This window comes from Brachycentrus maculatus, unplaced genomic scaffold (genome assembly GCF_059751285.1).
Source record: "Brachycentrus maculatus isolate JH-2025_06_01 unplaced genomic scaffold, ASM5975128v1 h1tg000131l, whole genome shotgun sequence".
NCBI classification, from domain to species: domain Eukaryota; kingdom Metazoa; phylum Arthropoda; class Insecta; order Trichoptera; family Brachycentridae; genus Brachycentrus; species Brachycentrus maculatus.
This window is the reverse complement of record NW_028280884.1, coordinates 1,015,784-1,039,097: the sequence shown is the minus strand read 5'-3', so window position 1 is coordinate 1,039,097 and position 23,314 is coordinate 1,015,784. Positions and strand designations below refer to the sequence as shown.

General features: G+C 34.1%; 1 protein-coding gene across 2 annotated transcripts; it reads right to left on the bottom strand.

The window, feature by feature from the left end:
* Window positions 1–957: 957 nt before the first annotated feature.
* On the bottom strand, window positions 958–23,167 carry Crk (Crk proto-oncogene, adaptor protein). 2 transcript variants are annotated; one of them, XR_015837565.1, is made up of 7 exons: window positions 22,631–23,167; window positions 17,537–17,659; window positions 16,885–17,104; window positions 15,818–15,946; window positions 14,351–14,494; window positions 6,614–13,559; window positions 958–6,564 (listed from the first exon to the last, which is right to left on the bottom strand). XR_015837565.1 is itself a non-coding variant. In XM_088260329.1 (6 exons), exons 1-6 carry the CDS (start codon window positions 22,663–22,665, stop codon window positions 13,344–13,346), a joined length of 867 nt encoding a protein of 288 aa, XP_088116455.1. In that variant the 5' UTR covers window positions 22,666–23,167; the 3' UTR covers window positions 958–13,343. The 2 variants fall into 2 exon arrangements, 1 of the variants encoding a protein (XP_088116455.1); XM_088260329.1 differs by having other exon boundaries at window positions 958–13,559.
* Window positions 23,168–23,314: the final 147 nt, after the last annotated feature.

The window sequence follows — 23,314 nt, the reverse complement described above, 5'->3', positions numbered from 1 at the left end:
GGCTTTTTCCATGACGTGTATTGTTGTGAATTTCAACGTGTTGCAGTCCCATCTATAAAATTTTGAATTTCTGTAAAAATTTTTACAATTATGTATTTTAATTGATTTTTAAAATTGCCATGGACATTTGAAATATTTGATTGTGAAATTAAAAAAATGTAATGTATCGAGAATGTGAATTTTAATCAAGTTTAATTTTTTATGTTCAATTATTCTTCATATCACGTTTTCAGTACAAGATATTTGTATCAGGATCATATGAAGGATAAGGAGCTATGTATTTTTACAAGTTAAAAATATTGCCTTCGTAGGTAGGTTTACTTTGATTACATACAAAGTACAAGGTAACTCTACCAGGAGCACATGAATTATAAGGAGGTTTGTATTCGATAAATCAATGAGAATGACAACATTGGAAATTTATATAATTTTTAATATGATGTATGTATTTTATTATTTTAAAAAATTGCCTTTGTAGGTACTTTGATTTCATACAAGTTGAAGGTAATTCTCCCGGGAGCACATGAAGTATAAGATATGTATTAGATAAGTGAATGAAAAAGGCAACATTGTAATTTCGTGTCATTTAATATTTTTTTATCACAAAAGATAAGCAGGTATGTATTTTTATCAATTAAAAATATTTCCTTTGTTCAATTTCATACAAAGTACAAGGCAATCCTACCAGGAGCACATGAAGAAAAGGAGGTTTGTATTTGATTTTTTTTTAAATAATGGGAAAGGCAACATTGTAAATTAAATTAATCTATTATGTACACTGTTGCATTTATTTAGCGGTTTATTTTGTTTTTATTCCCGATATATACCAGGAGCACATGAATAAGGAGGTTAATTTAATCATTTAAATTAGCGTACTGCGGATACATCTTTTATTTCATAAAGAAAACATAAGATATTTGTATTAGGAGACATGAAAATGAAGAAATATCTGTATAATTTATTTTTTATTAACTCATAAGAACATATTTATAAAAGTTGTGACTGAAATTTCAATTTACATGATTTTGACAATACAATTTTCTTAAATACTATTCATTATAAATCGAATTGGAACAAGAGATTGCAGTAAAACTTGCAGAAACGATAATTGAAGTCGTGCATAATTGTGTGAGCTTATATTTTAATTGTACGAGATTTTCGGGAAAATATTGATGAGTTTTTTACATATCGCTCACTCCTTTCAACAACGTCATACATCAAAAAACTTGATTTTTCAGAATATCGTTTTTAAAGTTTAAAAATATATTAAAAATAAATACCAAGTTCAATAAATATTGGAACTTTTTATTGTGCAACAGATCTTTTTAGGTAAAACCAGACTCTTTTTTCTCCATTTGAATAAATATTTAGTATATTTAAAAAAACCATTAAATAATACATTTTCTTCAAAATGCAAAAACAACACTTTCTGGCCTGTAGCGGTAAATATTAAGTTAAAAATATGCCGCTTTTGCTGGGGTAAAGTACATTTTCTGGGCATTCTGAAAACATGCACAACTGAAAATTGACGATTTTTGATATATGACATTGTTTAGATAAACCTCCTATGCGGACGTTTATCTAAATATTCCCGAGATCACACCTCGGCAGTCTTGTAGTATAAAAATGGCCATCAACAACTAATAAAATGCATTTAAAATACTGAATTTCAATAAATCCAAAATGCATTGAATAAATGTGTATATATATACTAACGTCCAATTTTTAAGAGGCTGTAAGCGTAGTTCAATTTCTGCTTCAAATAAATGTAGCAGAATTTTCCCGACAATCCATAACATTGTATTATTTATACAAGAAATATTAAAAGTTAGCATAAAATTACAACTTTGACTTTTTCCTGGCTATTGACGAAATCATATTTTTGCATTCTCCTTATCATTCATCGTTCACTTTGGTAATACCACTTTAAAAAACACTGCTCCGTGACTACCGGTTTCACAACAATCATTCCATCATCAGGTCAAATGTAGATTAAAATGAAATTGTTACTGTCTGACATTTATACAAAAATAAAAATTTGAAACAGAAAAAAGACAAATGAATTGAAATGGGAATATTGTTAAAAGTAGACTCGTAGTTAAACACAAATTGAACGATGAATGATAAGGAAGGACTGTTATATTACCATACTACAAAGTGAACAATGCTTTTAATATACAAAATATCATATTTTTGCATTTATCGAATGCAATATTAATTTTTATATGGTAATAATTCTTTAGGGCGTTTTTGAAGAATTTTATATTTTCACTTATGTTTTTGGACTTAAATTATATTTTATAACTTCTAAATTGCCGATTTCAAAAACCATTTACGAACAAAATATTTGTATTTCTCGATTTAGCCAGGAAATGGTCAAATGGTAAACGCTTTACGAAATGCTATAAACTACGTAATTTATATTTATACAAAAGCTATGTCTAGATACACGTTAGCTACCATTATTCTCAGGATTTTGGTAAAAACTTAAGTAAAAAATACAATATACTTTTCAGATGATGAAAATATATACAAGTGAGGGTATAATAGACAAATAGCAATCCCTTTCTGCATTATTTTTAAATATATGACTCAAATTATAGGTATTTTCAAATTTTTATTGTTGTCATTGAATAAATTAATTAAAAAAAATACAATAGATAAAAAAGACAATGTTTTATACTTTCTGATAAATACTCCATTTAGAGGAGAGAAAAAACATTTATTTATATTAAATTTCAAAATGCGTAAGCAGAGGTCAGTATTGTTTTTTATTTTTGAGGTTTATTATCAACCTTAGAATACTAAGGTTATTTTTGTACCCTGTTAAAGATATTTTTTACTGTTTTCAAATAACATATTTTTAATTTCATTCATTGATTCGGCAGTCACTTTGTGATAAAATCTACCCATTTTTAATTAATTTTTTACTTAGTAAATACCACTATTTCTTAAAATCTACTGTGACACGTGTTTTGATGCATTCCGCATCATTTTCAAACACCGTAATCGAAACACGTGTCACAGTAGATTTTAAGAAAAAGTGGTATTTACTAAGTAAAACATTAATTAAAAACATATTTTTAATTTCATTAGTCAACAAAAAAAAATTTATAACCATACAATTAATTTAAACAAAATGGTGTTAAAAAAATATATCAAGATACCGGTTGCCTCTCACCTTACCTTGGTATTTTCTGGATAAATAGAATTAGGTCATTACATATCGTGGGTATACTGGCAAAAAACGTTAACTCTAAAATCCCTGTTTAAAGCTTTTAGCCTGAATAAAATACCCGCTATTAAACTTAAAGTGTAATAAACTTTTAAAACCACATAAACATGACATTTCAAACTACACTGTACTTAGTGTATTTTGCCAGTTTATAGAATGTTAAAAACTTTACAATAAATTTATTTTATTTGTTCGGGAATTGTACAGCTTTACATAAAAAGTATATAATAAACAATAGTTACATTAATAAAAATAAAGCCAATTAAACCATTCCACATTTATGTTATAATAACTATTAAAAACATTCAGAGATTAAAAAAAGGGTATGGTATAAAAAAAAATATGCATCACTGTCAAAATTGTCATTTTTAAAGTTAACGTTTTTTGCCAGTACACCCACGAATAAGGTTTTCAAAAATGCTTGATAGTTTTTTTTTTTTACTGCAAACTAATACTCTCTGTCACATATTTTAATGATAGATGAATGAAGTATGAAAGCAATTAGTCAAATACAACCCTCTTCTGTTTCGTGAAGATCCATCATAGACTAGTCGTCATATCGAAACTTTAGATATCAGATATCTAGGTGAATAAATGTATATCAAAATGATCAGCCCTGAGATCGCTATGGTTGTTCTAATACCCCCTCCGTTCAACAATTTTATATACACAAAAGTCATGTTGGTGTTTACTGCATACAACCAATCAGTTTAAAATGATTAAATTTCCCTAAATATCGCTTCTTCGCATTAAAACTGCATAATCTCAAATCTTTCTAATTTTACAGGAGAGCGTTTTAAAGGTTAATAATAAGACCCTTATCCGCACCCCAATGGTGCATAGGGCACTGCGTCATATAAACACAGTGTTATCTCGATCGTTTACACATGAAGGAAAGGTGATCAGCCCTCCGCTTCAAGTACCAGTCCAGGGTAATATTGAATAAATATTACAGTGAAAAAATCACTCATATTTATTCTTACCTCCCCTGGGAATCGAACCCGGGTCCTTCAGAACGGTAGCCGAGCGTGCTGACCACTACACTACGGAGGCGGACAACAAAGGTTAAACGTGTAATATTTTAATAATAATGATATTTTCAACATTTATTTTTTATTTTTTGCTTTACAAAATTATATATTAATTTCGTTATATAGTAGCCGAAACTTAGCTAAGAAAAATAATCGTTTTGAGTCTTAATACTTTTCTAGATAAAACGTCGCTTAATTTTTACGATTTTATTTGAACAATATTTAATTTATTAAATACGATAAAATTTAAGGAAAAAAATAATGTTTTTCGCACTAAAACAATAATATTTTCTTAAGTATTCATTTCTTTCGGTACAATTATGAAATTATTATACTAAATATGGAATAAAACTTTGCAACAAAGCGAGCGTTTATTGAACGACGCTCTGTTGTCAATATTTAAGAGAACCATAATGGTGATACTAAACGTTTCCCCATATCAACTCAATTTCGAATATTTTTAAAAATAGTACACTTTTAATGCAAAGAGGCGATATAGAATAAATAATTTTTTTTAAATACACTTGACTTGGTTTTTTTTTGGAAACCGATGATTCTCTTCTGGATTACCATGCCTCATCATCAGCTCTTCTTGCCGATGTTTTCAACACCATATCAGCACCATATGGATATTAAAATCTGAGGTGTTGATTTACAGTAATATCGGGACACAATTTTCACTATTTATTTCTTAAAATTAGATCTTAGTTTTGTACTGACATTTCTTGGTGGAACTACATTTTATAGAGTAAAATAACAACTTTGTAGTTTTTTCCACATGAATTTTATTTTACCAGCCACCGGGTTTCGTCGTAACCGACATCATCAGACTGGTGTGAGGCTAGACAAAATTCTTGTTATATGCATACACAACAAGTCAGGGGTTCAAAATCATAGAAATATTTTTGTTTTTATTATTTAAAAAAATACTTTAATTTCATACTATTTCTGTGAGCCTAAGCGGCTCGAAATAGGTATCAAATTGTGGTAGAGTGGGTTCAAACCGAGAAACTCTGACTCAAGAGTCCGTGACACTAACCACGGGACCATGACCCGACATTTTATATAATATTTTCTGACAAAATGAATTTAAATGGCATGTGTTTAAGCATTGTATTATAATAATAATCACATGTAAGTTATGGTAAAGGTTTGAAGTATGATTTGATACAATTTTATTTTAGAAATGGATTTTGCATGTAAATTTAAATCATGTGCGGGTGAATTGTGAAGAATCATTTTGTTAGAAAAAATTATATAAAATCATGATTTTCAACCCCTGCCTTGTTGTGTATATAACATAGAATTTTGTCTAGCCTCACACCAGTCTGATGATGTCGATTAAGACAAAACCCGGTCGCTGGTCAAATAAAATTCATGTGTAAAAAACTACATAGTTATTTTATTCCATAAAATACAGTTTCACCAAGAAATGTCAGTACAAATCTAAAATTTAATTTTAAGAACTAAATAGCAAAAATTGTGTCATCGATATTACTGCAAATCAACACATTGGATTTTAATATCCATATTACTGACAGTCTAAATAAAGGCTCTAGACTGATGAAGTGTGAGACATGGCATAATTGCCCAGAAAAATGCTGTCGGTACTTGATTCTAGTATCAAACAGTTAATTTACAGCGAAATCAAGGAAAAAAAATATATTTCGACAAATATTGAATAGAAGTAATAATTATGTATATATTTTCCTCCATCAACAGTTTGTTACATTTTTAGCGATCGATTCATTTGCAGATGTATACGTGAAAAATACAAATATCAATTGAAATTTTAGCATTAAAATTTACAGAAAACTATGGTATTAAAAATATATATATTATGAATACATATAAGTTTTACAAATATATAGTTTATGTGTTATTAGAATATAGCTTAATTTTAATAGTGTTACAAGTTCCTATATTCAATATTATTAGTTATACTACATATACAGTTGAACTTCCGTTTTGAAGACTATGTATTTTTTACACTGTAAGTTTACACTGTTTGTCCGCCTCTGTGGTGTAATGGTCAGCGTGTTTAACTACCGAGCTGGAGGTCCCAGGTCCGATTCCCAGAGGGGGTGAGAATAAATATTCAATTCAAACCCTTATCCGCACCCCAATGGTGCATAGGGCACTGCATTATACAAACACAGTGTTATCTTGATCGAACACACGAAGGAAAGGTGATCAGCCCTCCGCTTCAGGTACCAGTCCAGGGTAATATTGAATAAATATTACAGTGAAAAAATCACTTTTATTTATTTGACCCCCCCTGTGAATGGAACCCGGGACCTCCAGAACGGTAGATGAGCGTGCTGACCATTACACTACGGAGACGGACCTAATAAATATTAGTGATTTTATACTCTAATATTTATTAAATATTACTCTGGACCGGTCCCTGAACCGCAGGAGTGATCATCAAAGAGGCAGACACCGATCAATGAAATACATTAAGGGTCCAGAAGTTCAACTGTATTTACCAGCTCATTTTGAAGATTTTTGAATTGAGCAAAATCATTTCTAATATTAGGAGAATAATACTTATTTTTGGAAGCTTTTGAAGTCAGTTATTAGTAATATAAATATTATCAAAGTAGCTAACTTAATGCTGCGTAAAACTCCATGCAACTATCCCTTGTCAACTGCGGTCTTTAGATAATGCCGAACAAATAAGAACCGAAAAAAATCACAAGAGAAAAATCATAATGGAGAGGAGAGTAAAGTTCTCGCAAATAAAGATCACTTTCCGCACAAAATTATTTTCCAAGATGACAAAAATTACAGTCATACTTTCGCAGTTAGGAAAACATTACATTTTATTTTAGAATGCTTACTTAATAATAATATAAACCTAATTTGTACAAGAAATTACAAAAATGTAATGCATGATCAACGATATGGCACGAGGAATAATTTTTTAAATTTCTGACAGGAAATATAAAAATAAAAATAAATCCATAAAAAATTTAGATAATTTTTTTTTTAAATATATTATTTATTTCTCTCCATTGACAATCATACTTTACAATCTCCAAATGAGTAAGTTAAAAATGATTAGCCTGGAAGTAGCTTTGTTTGCTTCTAACACTGTAAATTACAAATAAAAAATAAATAAATTTAATAAAAAAATGTAGACAATAGAGACAGAGATATACTCAAATATAATTTTAAAAAGCAAAAAAAATCATTCAGATCTATTTTACTATATGTACTTATTTTCCGTGACAAGAACCTAAAAAGATAATAATTCTAAAAGTGCTTTTTGTTAATTTCTTGTACAACAAAAGTTCACAACGTTGTAAATGGAATTTCTTTGAAAAATGCAAGATTAAATGCGAATATAAAAAAAACCTTAACACCTGTTAAAAAATTAACTGCTTTGTACAGAATAGAATGAAATGAAAACATACACTTGACATTATTTAAAAAATCCTGAAATACGTTAATTGTTGAGCCATTTTGAGCAAATTGAGATTGTAAAAAAATATACATTTATATCAAACAAAAATTATGAGCGGCGGATGATATGGTGATAATATAATTACAGAGAAAAAATGATTGATTAAAAAATACATATATTATTATTATAAGTAAGTTTTTCGATGTTTTAATAAAATATTTAACTAATATGTTAATATGTATAGCTACCATTACGATGGTAATTCATTTAAAATAACCTTAATAATATGCATAAATAAATTTATATTTAAATCCCTTGAAAATATGAAACCTGTACTTATAAAAAAAACATTTCAAAATAAATATATTCTATAATTAAATAAGTCCGCCTCCGTAGTGTAATGGTCAGCATGCTCGCCTACCGTTCTGGAGGTCCCGGATTCGATTCCCAGGGGGGTTTAGTAAATATAAGTGATTTTTTCACTACAATATTTATTCAATATTACACTGGACTGGTACCTGAAGTGGAGGGCTGATCACCTTTCCTTCATGTGTAATCGATCGAGATAACACTGCGTTTATATGAAGCAGTGCCCTATGCACCATTGGGGTGCGGTAAGGGTTTTATTTTTATTTTATATAATTAAAATACAACTTTGTTTTAAAATCACTATAAACATTTTATCATAACTTAATTATAAAGTATTTAAGTGAGTAATTCGTCCGCCTCCGTAGTGTAATGGTCAGCATACTTGGCTACCGTTCTGGAGGTCCCGGGTTCGATTCCCAGGGGGGTTTAATAAATATAAGTGATTTTTTTTCACTCTAATATTTATTCAACACTGGACTGGTACCTGAAGTGGAGGGCTGATCACCTTTCCTTCATGTATAATCGATCGAGATAACACTGCGTTTATATGAAGCAGTGCCCTATGCACCATTGTGGTGCGGTTAGGGATTTATTATTATTATTATATTATTAATTATAAAGTATACCGGTTTCAAAGCTAACCGCTTCTTTTTCAAGACTGATTAATATCAAACTATATCTACTTTCAAATTCAAAATATTTTGGGCGCTAGGCAAAAGAGATTGATTGGGTAGATCTTAAGGGGTTTTATTTTTTGTATTCATTAAAGAAGCGGTTAGCTTTGAAACAGGTAGACATTATAATTAAGTTATAATAAAATATTTTGTGATTTAAAAACAAAGTTATATTTTAATTATAAAATGGAAAATCACAAAATTGTTGCTTCAAATACAAATCTATATATTTAAAAATGAATGTATTTTTCTTTGTAACTTATGCATGCCTTTACCGCTTATCCAATCAAGATGAAATTTTGTAAATATGTTGGATTCGGGAAGGTTTTCGTATCATTAAAACCACTCCACAATTCGATTGACGCTATTTTAAGGTAAAAAAATAAATCCTGTAATAAGATTCGAACAATCCTTAGAATCTACTAAGAATTCTATGAATCTACTAAGAATTCAGTACTAAGTTGGTGACGCAATTTTAAAAGTAAGATGTACTGTTCCATGCATCCCAATGATTCCAACAGATATGCCATTCGAGTTCAAACGTATACAGTAGCAATGGCCATCAACAAAGCACAGCGACAATCGCTACAAGTGTCTGGATTAAATTTGAAAAATCCATGCACACAAAATGAACCTTAATAGAATTGTGTGCTTTTATTTTTTGGCTTTTGACCAAATTAAGCCACAGCAACGCGTGGCCGGGTACAGCTATAATATAATAAATATATATAATATATATAATATAATAAATATATTTTTGTATATCATTCTATTATCGACCCAATGTTTTGAGTACCGGATTTTGATCTGCCTCGAAGGTACAGCAAAACAGAGTAAAAACGGAGCGGGGTTGCTGCAACTACTTTCTCTGGAGGTGGGGGAAAACGAAAAACCCTCATTGTGTGTGGAGCTAAGCAGGTCATAAGACAAGTACGAGCTATTGCACCTAATAGAGGGTCGACGAGGTGTGGGCAGAAGGCAGATCTCCTGGCTCCGGAATATACAAGATTGGACGGGGATCAGGACTGTCAAGGTGCTGTTTAGAGCTGCCCGAGACAAGGACAATTACAATCAAGTGGTAGTCGACGTCAGGAGAACCTGACAGACACGCACAGAAGAAGAAGATCTCATTCTATCATATCGATCACTCCTTTCAAGAACGTAATAAATAAAAAAACTTGATTTTTCAGGAGAACGTTTTTAAAGTTTAAAAATATAATACAATGTATTAAAAATAAATAAAAATCAAGCCAACTGTATTTATTTCAATTTGTATTTATTTAAAAATAAATACAAATTGAACTTTTTACTGTGCAACAGATCTTTTTAGGTAAAACCTGAAGGTTTTTTCTCCCTTTGAAAAATATTAAGTATATTTAAAAAAATTATTAAACAATACCTTTTCTTCAAAATTCAACACTTTCTGCCCTGTAGCGGGTAAATATAGAGTTAAAAATATGCCTCTTTTGCTGGAATATAGTACATTTTCTGGGCATTCGAAAATATGCACAACTGAAAATTGACGATTTTTGATTTATGACGTTCTTGAAAGGAGTGAGCGATATATGTATAATGATCAGTAAGAAAGAGCAAAATATATATGTATATTGAAGGCAATTAGTTATTAAAATACACCAATTATAATTTATTTTTCATATGTGTATTGCATTTCCCTGATTCATATTACAATCAATATGAAAGAGCAAGATAATGGTATTGAAAAATTTTATATAGATGTCACCTGATTGGCCAACAGCAATGAAAGAATGTTGCGAGGTGTTTGAATTCAAATTAGGTACAGAAAAAAATAGTGTTTTACTTGCAACACTGTTAAATTTGAATAAATATTACTTTTAAACGGGGCACGTTGTACAAGTTTCACATTTTCACAGGGAGACATTTTGGTATTGAGTAATTCTTAATTATTATTGCATTATGTACACGACACATAAATGTTTCATTATAAAATATAATTAAAATAATAATTCCCATACAAATTGGCGCACAGACGGCGCTTCATGCACTTTCCATACAAAATATTAGTCTTCCGATACCGACCTCATTTCATACACCTTGTCTATACAAATTTTACATACACATTTTGCTACAATTTGAGAAGCGTCGTTACATAAATATCTTTGTGGTCGAATCATCGAGCAAATGACAACAGGATAAGGCGCCATAACGTTTCGCTAAAGCAACTTTTAGCATAGCACATGAACATAGCAGATATTGACTGCCGAAAGAAAGAAAAAAATTAAATATTAGCTGAGACAATACAAAAAAATACAAAGTATATATATTTATGACCTCCAAGTTCAGTGTATGTCTGCCTCCATAGTGTAATGGTCAGCACGCTCGGCTACCATTCTGGAGGTCCCGGGTTCGATTCCCAGGGGGGGTCAAATAAATATAAGTGATTTTTTCACTCTAATACTTATTCAATATCACCCTGGACTGGTACCTGAAGCGGAGGGATGATCACCTTTCCTTCATGTGTTAACGATAAAGATAACACTGCATTTATATGCAGCGCCCTTTGCACCATTGGGGTGCGGATAAGGGTTTTTAAAAATAAAAAAGTTCAGTGTATAAAATGGATACTTAAACCAGGCAACGACTAGCCATAAGCACTGTAAATGCCCAAACTTTTATATTCGGTGACATATTAAACACCATTCAATTGAACGTTGTTCAAATTGACAAGCATTCTGTATCTCTTTCAAACGTGTGCATACGTAAGATGCATCTGCTACACTTAAAAGTTCTATGTTTGATATCTTTGTTATTTTCTGAGACTTCTCCTGTTGTCATAAGCTCAATCGGTGAATTACATTCACATCATGGTGCTACCCTTTTTGATTCTGGTCAGTTGTACATTTTTCAAAAACGCTTTAAATAATTTTACTCGGTAAAATTATAAATAATCAATCATAAATTAGAGCGTACTGTCGTTCAGCTAGTCAGGTTACCGCTTCAGTTTTTACTACATTTAAGCACTGCGCATTCAGCGTTCTATCCTGTCTCCCTATTCATATAGAGAGATGCGGGATAGGCATCCTAGGAGTATACAGTGGTAAGACGAATATTTACCCTTTGCACTCGAAAGTTATTTGGTATGTGCACACCGTCAACTCAATTGAATTCTGAGACTTATTAGTAATTAATTATATTGAAAAGAAAATGACAATTTATTGAAAATATTGAGTATGTGGACTTTATTTGCATGCCGCCATAGCAGCGGCACTCGAGTAATACGGTAAAACCATGCGTGCCGCCGTTATAGTGGCATTCGAGTGCTAAGGGTTGATGTATGCGCTAGCCATAAGCATTTTAAAAAAAAAACTTCAGTGTTGCTGGCAACACATTGTTGTCGGGCGGTTTTTTCATCAACCCCGACCCTTATTAGAATAGTAATTAGGGTCGTCTACTAATCGCAAGTAACCGCAAACCCAATACCCATCTGTACAAGATTTTTTGGCATCTCTCGCGCTCTACCAATAGTAAGCTAATAGAACGACAAGAAGCATCTCCCACTTTCTACCAACAGTATGTAAAAGACGCTTTCAAGCGTTTTCCGCAAACAATGTGTTACAATAAGAATAAATAAATTATTTCATTTGCGCCACGCTGTGTCACATTTACGCCGTGGCACAGCCGTGTGTGCCAGCTACAGAGGGTCAAGAATCAAATAATGATTGAAATGAAGACCTCCAAGACGATCCAATAAGACTATATTGGCACGGATATTTATTCAAATTGTAAGCTTATTTTATGTTATTTATTGTTTCGGGATTTACTTAGTGGTAAGCCACGATTAGAATATAAATAAAATACTTGCTTTTTACCACTTGAGTATTAAATTTTAACAACTAGTTTCGGAAGCTATACATGCTTTTATCTACAGGTTTGAATATACTCTATCTCTTCCCCGTCTTATTCCTTATACTGGGGGTTGTGACCCTTGTGGAAGCAATGACTCTTCTCCAGTTATCCCTTGACTGCGCTGCATGTAGCGCTCCAACCGCCGAGGCGCCCACTGCTGCCCTAACTCGATTGGTCCATCGTGTGGGGGATCTCCCTCTCTTCCCCTCCAGGCTACCGATATATATATATATATATATTATATTCTAACCCTTATCCGCACCCAATGCCGCATAGAGCACTGCATCGTATAGAAACAGTATTATCTTGATTGTTAAGGAAATGTGATCAGTCTTCCGCTTCAGGTACCACTCCAGGGTCATATTAAATAAATATTAGACTAAAAAAATCACTAATATTTATCTTGAGAAATGAACTCGAGACCTCCAGCACGGTGGCCAGATGCGCTAACCATTACAGCACAGAGGCCGAAACTAGTCGTTAAAATATAATACTCAAGTGGTGAAAAACAAGTGTTTTATTTATAATTATAATATAACTTTGTTTTCAAATCACTATAAAAATGTTTTAAAATCACTTTATAGTGTTATATTTTGAATATACAATGGAAAATCATCAAGTTATTGCTTCAAATATAAATTAAAGTTTCATTTATAATTTAAGGTTTTTTCATGAAAATTAGCATAAGTATAGAGGGATGACCATTTTCAACCTTTCTCGACTCACGAGCCGCGGCAACCTTAGCTCCCTTTCCCCGCGTCGTTGACGTCGTCGATGAACTCGACGTGCGTGAAGGGGAAGTGCCCCGTGCGGCCGTTGAGCACGCCCTCCCACTGCCCGTTGATGTTCATCTTGGTGACCATGACGACGGCGCCGTGCTCCAGACGCAGGGCCGTCTTGTCGTACGCGTTGGGCACGCGCGACTGCCGCACGCGCGCCATTGCAGGCAGGGTGCGCTGGAAATATAAAAATAATTCAATTTAATTTACAACATTTTGAGTGTGTCCAAATACTTGTTCACAAAATCTGGATTACCTCTCTTGCTGCTCGCCGATAGTGTTTGAAGGAGACGTGTATTTACCAGTGCTTACTATTTGTTATTTTATTATGATTTTATGTCATAAGACTTTTTGTTTCTCTATTAGTGTATTCATTAGTGTATTTGTATTTTTATATTAGATACTGTATATATGTATTATTTTAAAGGATTCAGCCGTTCAATAAATAAATAAAAAAATTACAGGAGTATTATTTTTCATATCATTTTTTGACATCTCATCAAAGATGAAGAAGAATATGGAAGACTGGGCATTTACCTATGACGGTCGTCAGCCCCGTAAATGCCCAGACTTCCATATTCTTCTTCATCTTCGATGAAATGTCAAAAAATACATAATATGTATTTGCACTTGTGTTCAATCACACGGCTCTATAGTGTAGTGGTCAGCGTATGTACTATGGCCTAGAGACTAATTAGTGCTAACTAACTAACTAACCATCATGCCGCTTCCCCGCAGGGGTGGGCAGAGAGAATAGAACGCCACACAACTCCGTCCTTGCAAACATTCTTCGCCTCTTCCACGTTCATGCATCTCCTCATACACACCCGCCGATTGTTTCGACTCCTAACCTGACCACTTTCAAGTATTTGGCATACTTGATCGTGCCAAGTTTTTCTCGGTCTAGTGCTATATCCTCTGGAATAAATGTTGTCAAGTTGGCAACACGCAAGGAGTGGTGATAGTACCTGCAGGTTGGTCTTGGAGATGTTGGTGGGGGTGTGCTGGCCGTCGGGAGGGTTGGGCGATCCGCTGTTCTGGTTGTTTTGCCCGGATGTGTTGAGGGCTTCCGTGGCGCTCACATTACTACTGTTTCCGGTAGTCTCCACGTACTGAAACAAACCACACATTTAAAAAAAAAATACTATTTATTTACCAAACCAACGGAATATTTACATTTATTGTAACTGCAGACAGTTGGTAGAATTCCATTTTAAATTTTTTAAGTAATATATCCAAAATTAAACAGGGTAATTGGATTGAATTCTACTTTTATTTACATATATATGATAATATGTGACGCGTTTCGTCTTATTAAGACATTATCAAACACCGACTAAAAATATTTACAAAATGTCCCTATATATTAACAATAATTGCTATTATTAAATATTATTAGGTCTAGGGGTACACATAATGTTTGAAAATGTCTTAAAAGACGAAACGCGTCACATATTATCATATATATGTAAATAAAAGTAGAATTCAATCCAATGACATTGTTTAATTTTGGATAAATCACCTAAAAATTTAAATATGTTTTTATTTCAATCTGTGTCGGGAACAGGAGGGATAATCTAGTGTGGGCCAATCAGGAACTTGTCAGCATTTGCTCATTGCTGAGAGGAAATCACGTTGCACTCCTCAGGAGAAGCTGGACTGCTGACTGTCGTCAACAGACTTTCTGTTCCACTAGAAGAGGGTTTGGCATTTTGTGTCCTAGCTTGGTTTATGTTACCAATGTCCTTCACTATTTTTATCATGTATGATACCACCAAAAGAAATTGATTAAGCATCACGCTTTATTCTTAACCATTTGGCTTTCAAAATCCTTGCAAAAGAAATTTGTGTGCATGCAGTAAACGCAAAGGATAAGCCAACAGTCCGGCTGTCATCAGCAGACTTTCCGTCCAATGGTGTGACAACTGGCAGTCAATGTCACAAGAGATGGATAACGGAATAAACAGATCCTCGGATGCATAAGAAGGAAGAAGAAGACATGTCGGTCACTCCTTTCAACAACGTCATATATCAAAAAACTTGATTTTTCAGGATATCGTTTTTAAAGTTTAAAAATATAATAGAATGTATTAAAAATAAATATCAAGCCACTTATTGAACTTTTTACTGTGCAACAGATCTTTTTAGGTGAAACCTGAATGTTTTTTCTCCATTTGAAAAATATTTAGTGTATTTAAAAAAATAATTAAACAGTATCTTTTCTTAAAAATACAAAAACAATACTTTCTGCCCTGTAGCGGGTAAATATTAAGTTAAAAATATGCCGCTTTTGCTGGGATATAGCACATTTTCTGGGCATTCCGAAAACATACACAACTGAAAATTGACAATTTTGGATATATGACGTTGTTGAAAAGAGTGAGCGATGCGTTTCATTGATGTGTGATGGGGTGTATGTGCAATAAGAGCCTCACCCTCATGATGTAGGGAACAGGGATGGATCCCGTGAGTCCGGTCTTGTTACGAGCCGTCCACCACTGTTCCTCATCCTTACAGATGACCTCCAGTACGTCTCCTTTCCTGAACGGCAAATCATCTGTGTCCTGGAAAGAGAAATACAACTTATTTTTGACATCTCAACATTGATTTTCACAAGACACATCTATTGGTGAGATGAAGAAGCTTTTTTATTGCCTCCCCCCTATTGTCTATGTTCCCACTGATAAAAAAAAAAGTAACGCTCCTACCCCCTCTTCAACCTTATACGTCCCAAGGACACAACTCTCACATTTAGATTTAGCTTCACATACGGTGATTGAAAATGAAACGGAATGCATGGAAACACGTGTGACAATAGATTTTTAAATATAGTGGTATTTGCCAAGTAAAACTTAAATTGAAATTGATTAACCATTTAACCGCGTCAACTTTGTTCCTGAGAGACGCCCGTGGTATTTCGCCGTTTTCTAAATTATTACTTTTATCATGTATTTAGTTAAGAAACGATTTATTTTCCTAAACAAAAATGTTCAATGGGATTGATTGTGCCTTTTTGGCAATCTATAATACACTTGTGTCACATTATTCTTGAAATATATCGTAATATAAACAAATAATATCGTAACATAAATAAATCAAAGCACGCATCGTGTGTCACTCTTACCCACTGGCGATGCGTAGCGTCGAGAGTGAGACAGATATAGGGCATGATTATAGAGCGGACTAATTACCGATCTCAAGAAAAATCAGGGATCTGTTCTTTTATTTATCCTTGTGATGTTACAAATTATTAGTCAGATATTTCAACAGATGTCAAAAGGCCAAGGATTGACGTATTATTTTATCCAAAGTTCCACACCATAAAAAAATCCCTCCAAGTTGATATGAGGTTCGAGAGCTTGGAGCAAAGTAAAAACACATACGCTTATGTCAGCCGCGTATGGGGCATGTTTTGTGAAAACACATATGGTTATGCGAGCCGCGTGGATCCGGTTAAAATATTGGTAGAATATATCGCCTGTATGAAGCGAGGTAGACTTACGTTCCCGTCGAAGTCGTACTTGGCCATGACAGTCTCGATGACGGCGCTGTGCGGCTGCGGCAGGGGCCTGACGAGCGGCGTGGAGTCCAGGTAGTGCAGCCGGTAGAAGGCCAGCAGCGCGGGCAGGTCGGGGAACAGCTGGTCGCCGATCTTGTACGAGACGCACTTGTCCCCGGCAGTCACCCGGTTTATTATGTAGTGCGACACGCGCTCGTCCTCCCTGGAACCAAACACAGATCATTATACGTTTCCTGCATGTTTCAAACCCTCATCCGCACCCAATGGTACATAGGGCACAGCATCATATAAACGTAGTGTCATCTTGATCATTAACAAATGAAGGAAAGGTGATAAGCTTTCCGCTTCAGGTACCAGTACAGGGTAATATGGAATAAAGTTGATAAAGTATACAGTGATGTACCTGTATTACTTCTCAAGTACTTGAATATATAATAATAATATAATTGAATAACTATTAGAGTGAAAAAATCACTAATATTTATTTGACCCCCCCCCCCCTGGGAATTGAACCCAGGACCTCCAGAATGGTAGCCGAGCGTGCAGACCATTACACCATGGAGGCGGACATGAACTATATACATTTTAACTGTATACTATTAAGTAATTTATGTATGAGATTCTCTCATCTTACCTGACACAGAGTACATAATCTCCCTGGATGGTGTTGCTGTCTCTCACCAAGAACACGCCGCTCTCTCTTTCTCCCATCAGCATGTGTGTTGCTTCTGCCCGAGTCAGTCCCCCAAAGTACCAACTGAAAAATAAAACAAGATCAATAAGTTTAAAAATAAGGGTCACTGCTAAAACAAGGCTTACTTAAATCGACCATAGATGTTTGTGCTGGTCTACCGAGTCACACACCCAGACACCACCAGATTTTAGGTTCTAATTATTCTGGTCATGCCGGGTCTTTTTCGGCCGTCCTCGTTCTGTTCCCCCGTTCTTCTAACTCTTATCCGCACCTAATGGAGCGTAGGGCACTGCATCATATAAAAGCAGTATTATCTTGATCATCAAACATATGAAAGGAAGGTGATCTGCCCTGCGCTTCAAGTACCAGTCCAGGGTAGTGCTGAATAAATATTAGAGTGAATAATCACTTAATTTATGTCACCCCCCCCCTGTGAACCGAACCCGGGACCTCCAGTACAGTAGACCAGTGTTCCGCAAACTATTTCTATTCAAGGTACACCTACCAAATTAAGAAATTTCAGAGGTGCATATTTACAATATTTTGGTAACATATTTTACATGTTATGTTTAATGCAAAATGTGAGCCTACTTAACTGAGCACAGGCAGTCAAAATTTGGAGCAATTGTGTTATTTTCACAAAACTAGACTTTTTTCCGCGGCGCACCAACTAATCACCACGGTACACACGCGGCGGAACAATGCAGTAGACGACCGTGACGACCGTGCCGACCATTACACTAGAGAGGCAGACATTTACATCCATTCACATTTGCCAAATATACATTCTTAGTTACTCTCGTTATCCATTCGCTCCACATGTCCATACCACCTTAAAGAACTTTTCTTAATCTTTTCAACTATCCCAAGTTCAGCCAATTACAGCTACAAATACAGAGAAAATCCAATTACAGCAAATTTGTATAGTTGTAAGAATAGAGCGTTTATCTCTTCTTGTTGACCTTTAATGCACGGGTCACTATTCAGAACTACAATCCAATTTTCATATTTTTGTATAATCAATTAGTAAATCAGTGAATTGATTGTTTGTTTTGCGCCAGGGAATGCAAAATCCGCATGATCAATATGTACCTTTTTTAAACTAAAATTTGATTTGTACATTCATTATTATTTATTATTATTCGAGTAGGATGGTCCTATACGGCTCCGAATGCTGGACCATGTATAGCACCTTCTCTAGGCAACTAGAATCCGCTGAAATGCGAACACTCAGATGGTCAGCGAGTGCCCTTTAGAGACAAAATAAAGAGTTTTTATTTTTATTTTATTTTATTTGTTCGGGAATTGTACAGCTAACATATTTAAAAAAATATAATAAACAATAGTTACATTAACAATAGTTTTCGAAATTGTCCGCCTCCGTAGTGTAATGGTCAGCACGCTCGGCTACCGTTCTGGAGGTCCCGGGTTCGATTCCCAAAGGGCGTAAAATAAATATAAGTGATTTTTTCACTGTCATATTTATTCAATATTACCCTGGACTGGTACCTGAAGCGGAGGGCTGATCACCTTTCCTTCATTTGTAAACGATCAAGATAACACTGCGTTTATATGAAGCAGTGCCCTATGCACCATTGGGGTGCGGATAAGGGTTTTATTATTATTATTATTATAGTAAACATTACATTACATTAACAAAAATAGTTACGTTAAACAATTCCACAATTAGGTTATAAAACTATTAAAAACCATTCAGAGATTAAAAAAAAAGGGTATGATATAAAATAATAGATTTAGCAGGAAGGAGAGTTCACGCATTCGTGGAAGCCTGGGCGCAGCAGACATTAATAAGAAGGTAGCGGCAAGACAATTATGGGGATATAGGACGCAGAGAACCCGAATATGTAGTTAACCAGGCAATTAGAAATGGATCTTCCTCGAAAGTTATCTAGAGGAAGACCAAAATATTCATTGGTGCTGCAGAAAGATAACATGATTTGAAGGCATGGCCTAGGTGACGCTGTCTAGGACAGGACCTATATTTAACCTGAGGACGAGGAGAGCTGACCACAGCAGTCTACAACGAAAATAAGCTGGGATGTAGCTAGAAAGAAGATTATTCGAGTAGGATGGTGTCAATCATGGTTTGAATGGTGAATGTTACATATCGCTCACTCCTTTCAAGAACGTCATAAATAAAAAAACTTGGTTTATCAGGAGAACGTTTTTAAAGTTTAAGAATATAACACAGTGTATTAAAAATAAATATCAAGCCACTTATTGAACTTTTTACTGTGCAACAAATCTTTTTAGGTAAAACCTGAAGGTTTTTTCTCCATTTGAAAAATATTTAGTATACTTAAAAAAATAATAAAACAATACCTTTTTTTCAAAATGCAAAAACAACACTTTCTGTCCTGTAGCGGGTAAATATTAAGTTAAAAATATACCTCTTTTGCTGGGATATAGTACATTTTCTGGGCATTCCGAAAACACGCACAGCTCAAAATTGACGATTTTTGATTTATGACGTTTTTGAAAGGAGTGAGCGATATGTATAAAGCGATTACTTAAAACTAGCCAATAACTCCTAAGTGATGAGCTAAGATTTCGACACACTTGAAATTTTGTGAATTACAGCATTCGTACAGAAATGAAGACTCTAAGAAGCATGTCTGGCTTGAGTCTACGAGATGGAATAGGGAACACCAGGATAAGAGAAATATGCGAGATGGTAGATGTCGTTAGGTGGGGAAGGCAATGAAGAAGACAATGGTATGTGCACGTGAGGAGAACGGAACCATCTAGACTCCCCCACATTGCACTGCACGGCCGATTCCAAGGTAGACGACTCCTGAGCAGACCACCAAAGAGATGGATCGACATAAAAACAAGCCACAAGGCCTACACTATGAAGAAGTAGAAGGATTTATACAAAAAAAATATATATTTAAAAAAAAATAGCACTGCACGACCAACCCCAAGGTAGATAACTCAGGACAGACCGCCAAAGAGATAGATCGACAGCTGAGAATCGACATCGCAGGAGGCTATAATCCTTCCTAAGAACAGGCCACAAGGCCTACAACAAGCAGAAGAAGATTATACCACGTTAAAATAAACTATGGATATAAAAAGCCCTCTATATGAGAGAAAAATGTCTCGGTCCCTTAAAATCACTTATATCAGGGGTCAACTGCATTTGAATTTTTACTAACTAAATAAACCATGGATATAAAAAGCCCTCTATATGAGAGAAAAATGTCTCGGTCCCTTAAAGTCACTCATATCAGGGGTCAACTGCATTTGAATTTTTACTAACTAACTGACTAAATAAACCATGGATATAAAAAGCCCTCTATATGAGAGAAAAATGTCTCGGTCCCTTAGAGTCACTTATATCAGGGGTCAACTGCATTTGTATTTTTACTAACTAACTAACTAAATAAACCATGGATATAAAAAGCCCTCTATATGAGAGAAAAATGTCTCGGTCCCTTAGAGTCACTTATATCAGGGGTCAACTGCATTTGTATTTTTACTAACTAACTAACTAAATAAACCATGGATATAAAAAGCCCTCTATATGAGAGAAAAATGTCTCGGTCCCTTAAAGTCACTTATATCAGGGGTCAACTGCATTTAAATTTTTACAATTTTTAAAACAGGCCACGAGGCCTAGAAAAAAGATAGCGTTTGTTTAGCGAGAAAAATGAGTAAATTTGCCGATCGCTTGCTGTCAAAACAAGCCCCAGCTGTGTATAAACCTCCCGAGAGCCGACAATGGGCCCCGCCGCACACAATGGCCGCAGAATGCATAACTACTCTGTCAATAAACAGTGCCAATTCAGAGGAATGCTGGAAACATTATTCAGGAGGAATTAAACTATACATGATGCAAACATTATTCATCATCATTTTCATTACCATTTTTAATAAACTTCCGAAAAACTTAAGATCTATAGAAAATTATCAAATCTTTAAAATTAAAATTAAAAAAACATATAAGACTCACCCCTACCTAGACTCCATACCAAAGGATATATTTTTATTTTTAATTTACTTTGTTTAATTGACTTAAAACGAAGTCCCTCTCTAAACACAAGTATCTACTTTATTAGAGAGGTTGAAATGTTATATTTGAAATGTTTTGTATATTTACCAACTATTTTGTATTATTTAAATATGTATTTTATAAAAATAAAACATAAAATTCAATAAAATAAAAAAATCAAAGTGCAAAATCATCAGAAAACAAACCGGTAAATGATTTTTAAATAGCATTATTGTTATAATTAAAATGTAACTTTGTTTTTAAATCACTATAAATATTTTATTATAACTTAATTACAATCTACCGGTTTCGAAGCTATAGTTATGATAAAATATTTATAGTGATTTTAAAACAAAGTTACATTTTAATTATAAAATGTAAAATCACAAAGTTAGTGCTTCAAATATAAATAATATTAAATTATATGGCATTATTGTTATATTATCTTTTGACATCTCATCAAAGATGAAGAAGAATATGGAAGTCTGGGTATTTACGGGGCTGACGACCGTCATAGGCGGGTTTAAGTGAACACTAAAACCAGCCTATGACGGTCGACACCCCGTAAATGCCCAGACTTCCATATTCTTAATACGGAAGCATGATTTGATTTCATTTCGATTGAAATAAGAAATACCAAATAATTCCGGTATGTCATTTGAAATTGAAGGTTAATTAACTAACTAACCAACCATCACGCCGTTTCCCCGCAGGGATAGGCAGAGAGAATCGAACGCCACACCACTCTGTCTTTGCAAACATTCTTCGCCTCTTCTACATTCATGCATCTCCTCATACATACCCGACGATTATTACGACTCCTGACCCGGCCGCTTTCAAGTATTTGACATACCTGATTGTGCCAGGTTTTCTTTGGTCTTCCTCTGCTTCTTTTTCCAACTACATTCGCCTCATAAAGTTGTTTAACCGTTCTTTCCTCACTCGTACGTTCCACATGTCCAAACCATCTCAACAAATTACAAAATCACAAGTATTTTAAAATTCCTGCAGTAGCTTACCTCGCCATATCATTAGGGTTGAACGCCGCAGTCATTTTGTGTTGATATTCCTCCGTCTTTTGTCACAAATTCAAGAGTCTCTGCTGTCTGCGGAAGCGAATAATTCACGACTTCGTCTCATACCCCGTAAGGTTATGTTATAATTTGGTCACAATATTAACCATAGCAGCGGGTTATAAAAACGCGTGAATCAGTCTTCCGCGGGCTAAAATTAGTCGGCGTGCCACTATTTACACAATTACAAACATCTGCATAACGTCAGGTCGCGATGGAAGAGCATGTAAATATGACATCCATATCCAAGCTCCATTCGCGGCGGCCGAATTACACATTACACCCATCTGTTACACATCACTTTGTGGCGTCCGTTTATGGTGCAGATACCGATCGAGCCGCCGTTAATCGCGCAAATTATTATCAATATCAAGCGGTATAATTAATATATCTAATCACTCGAATCAATTTATAAATAATTCTCAACACAGCGACACAGACTAAAAACGATCATTCGGACATAGACAATATCATAGAACACTCAAGACATAAAATGTAAGCTTATGATAAAAGAAACTCAAAATTTCTATATGAAAGAAAGTGATAGCGCTCTACTCAATATGCGTCACCTCTTTTTAACATCAATGTTTTAGCAGAGTACATCTTAGCTCTGTTTCTTTCTATCTTAAA

Bases quoted from the DNA above. Each gene is read 5' to 3' on its own strand.
- Crk (XM_088260329.1), bottom strand. From the start codon at position 22,665: ATGACTGCGGCGTTCAACCCTAATGATATGGCGAG. The intron at 17,660-22,630 runs GTAAGCTACTGC...TTTATTTTTCAG, and splicing joins AACCCTAATGATATGGCGAG to TTGGTACTTTGGGGGACTGA. The intron at 17,105-17,536 runs GTAAGATGAGAG...GTTTGGTTCCAG, and splicing joins GATTATGTACTCTGTGTCAG to GGAGGACGAGCGCGTGTCGC.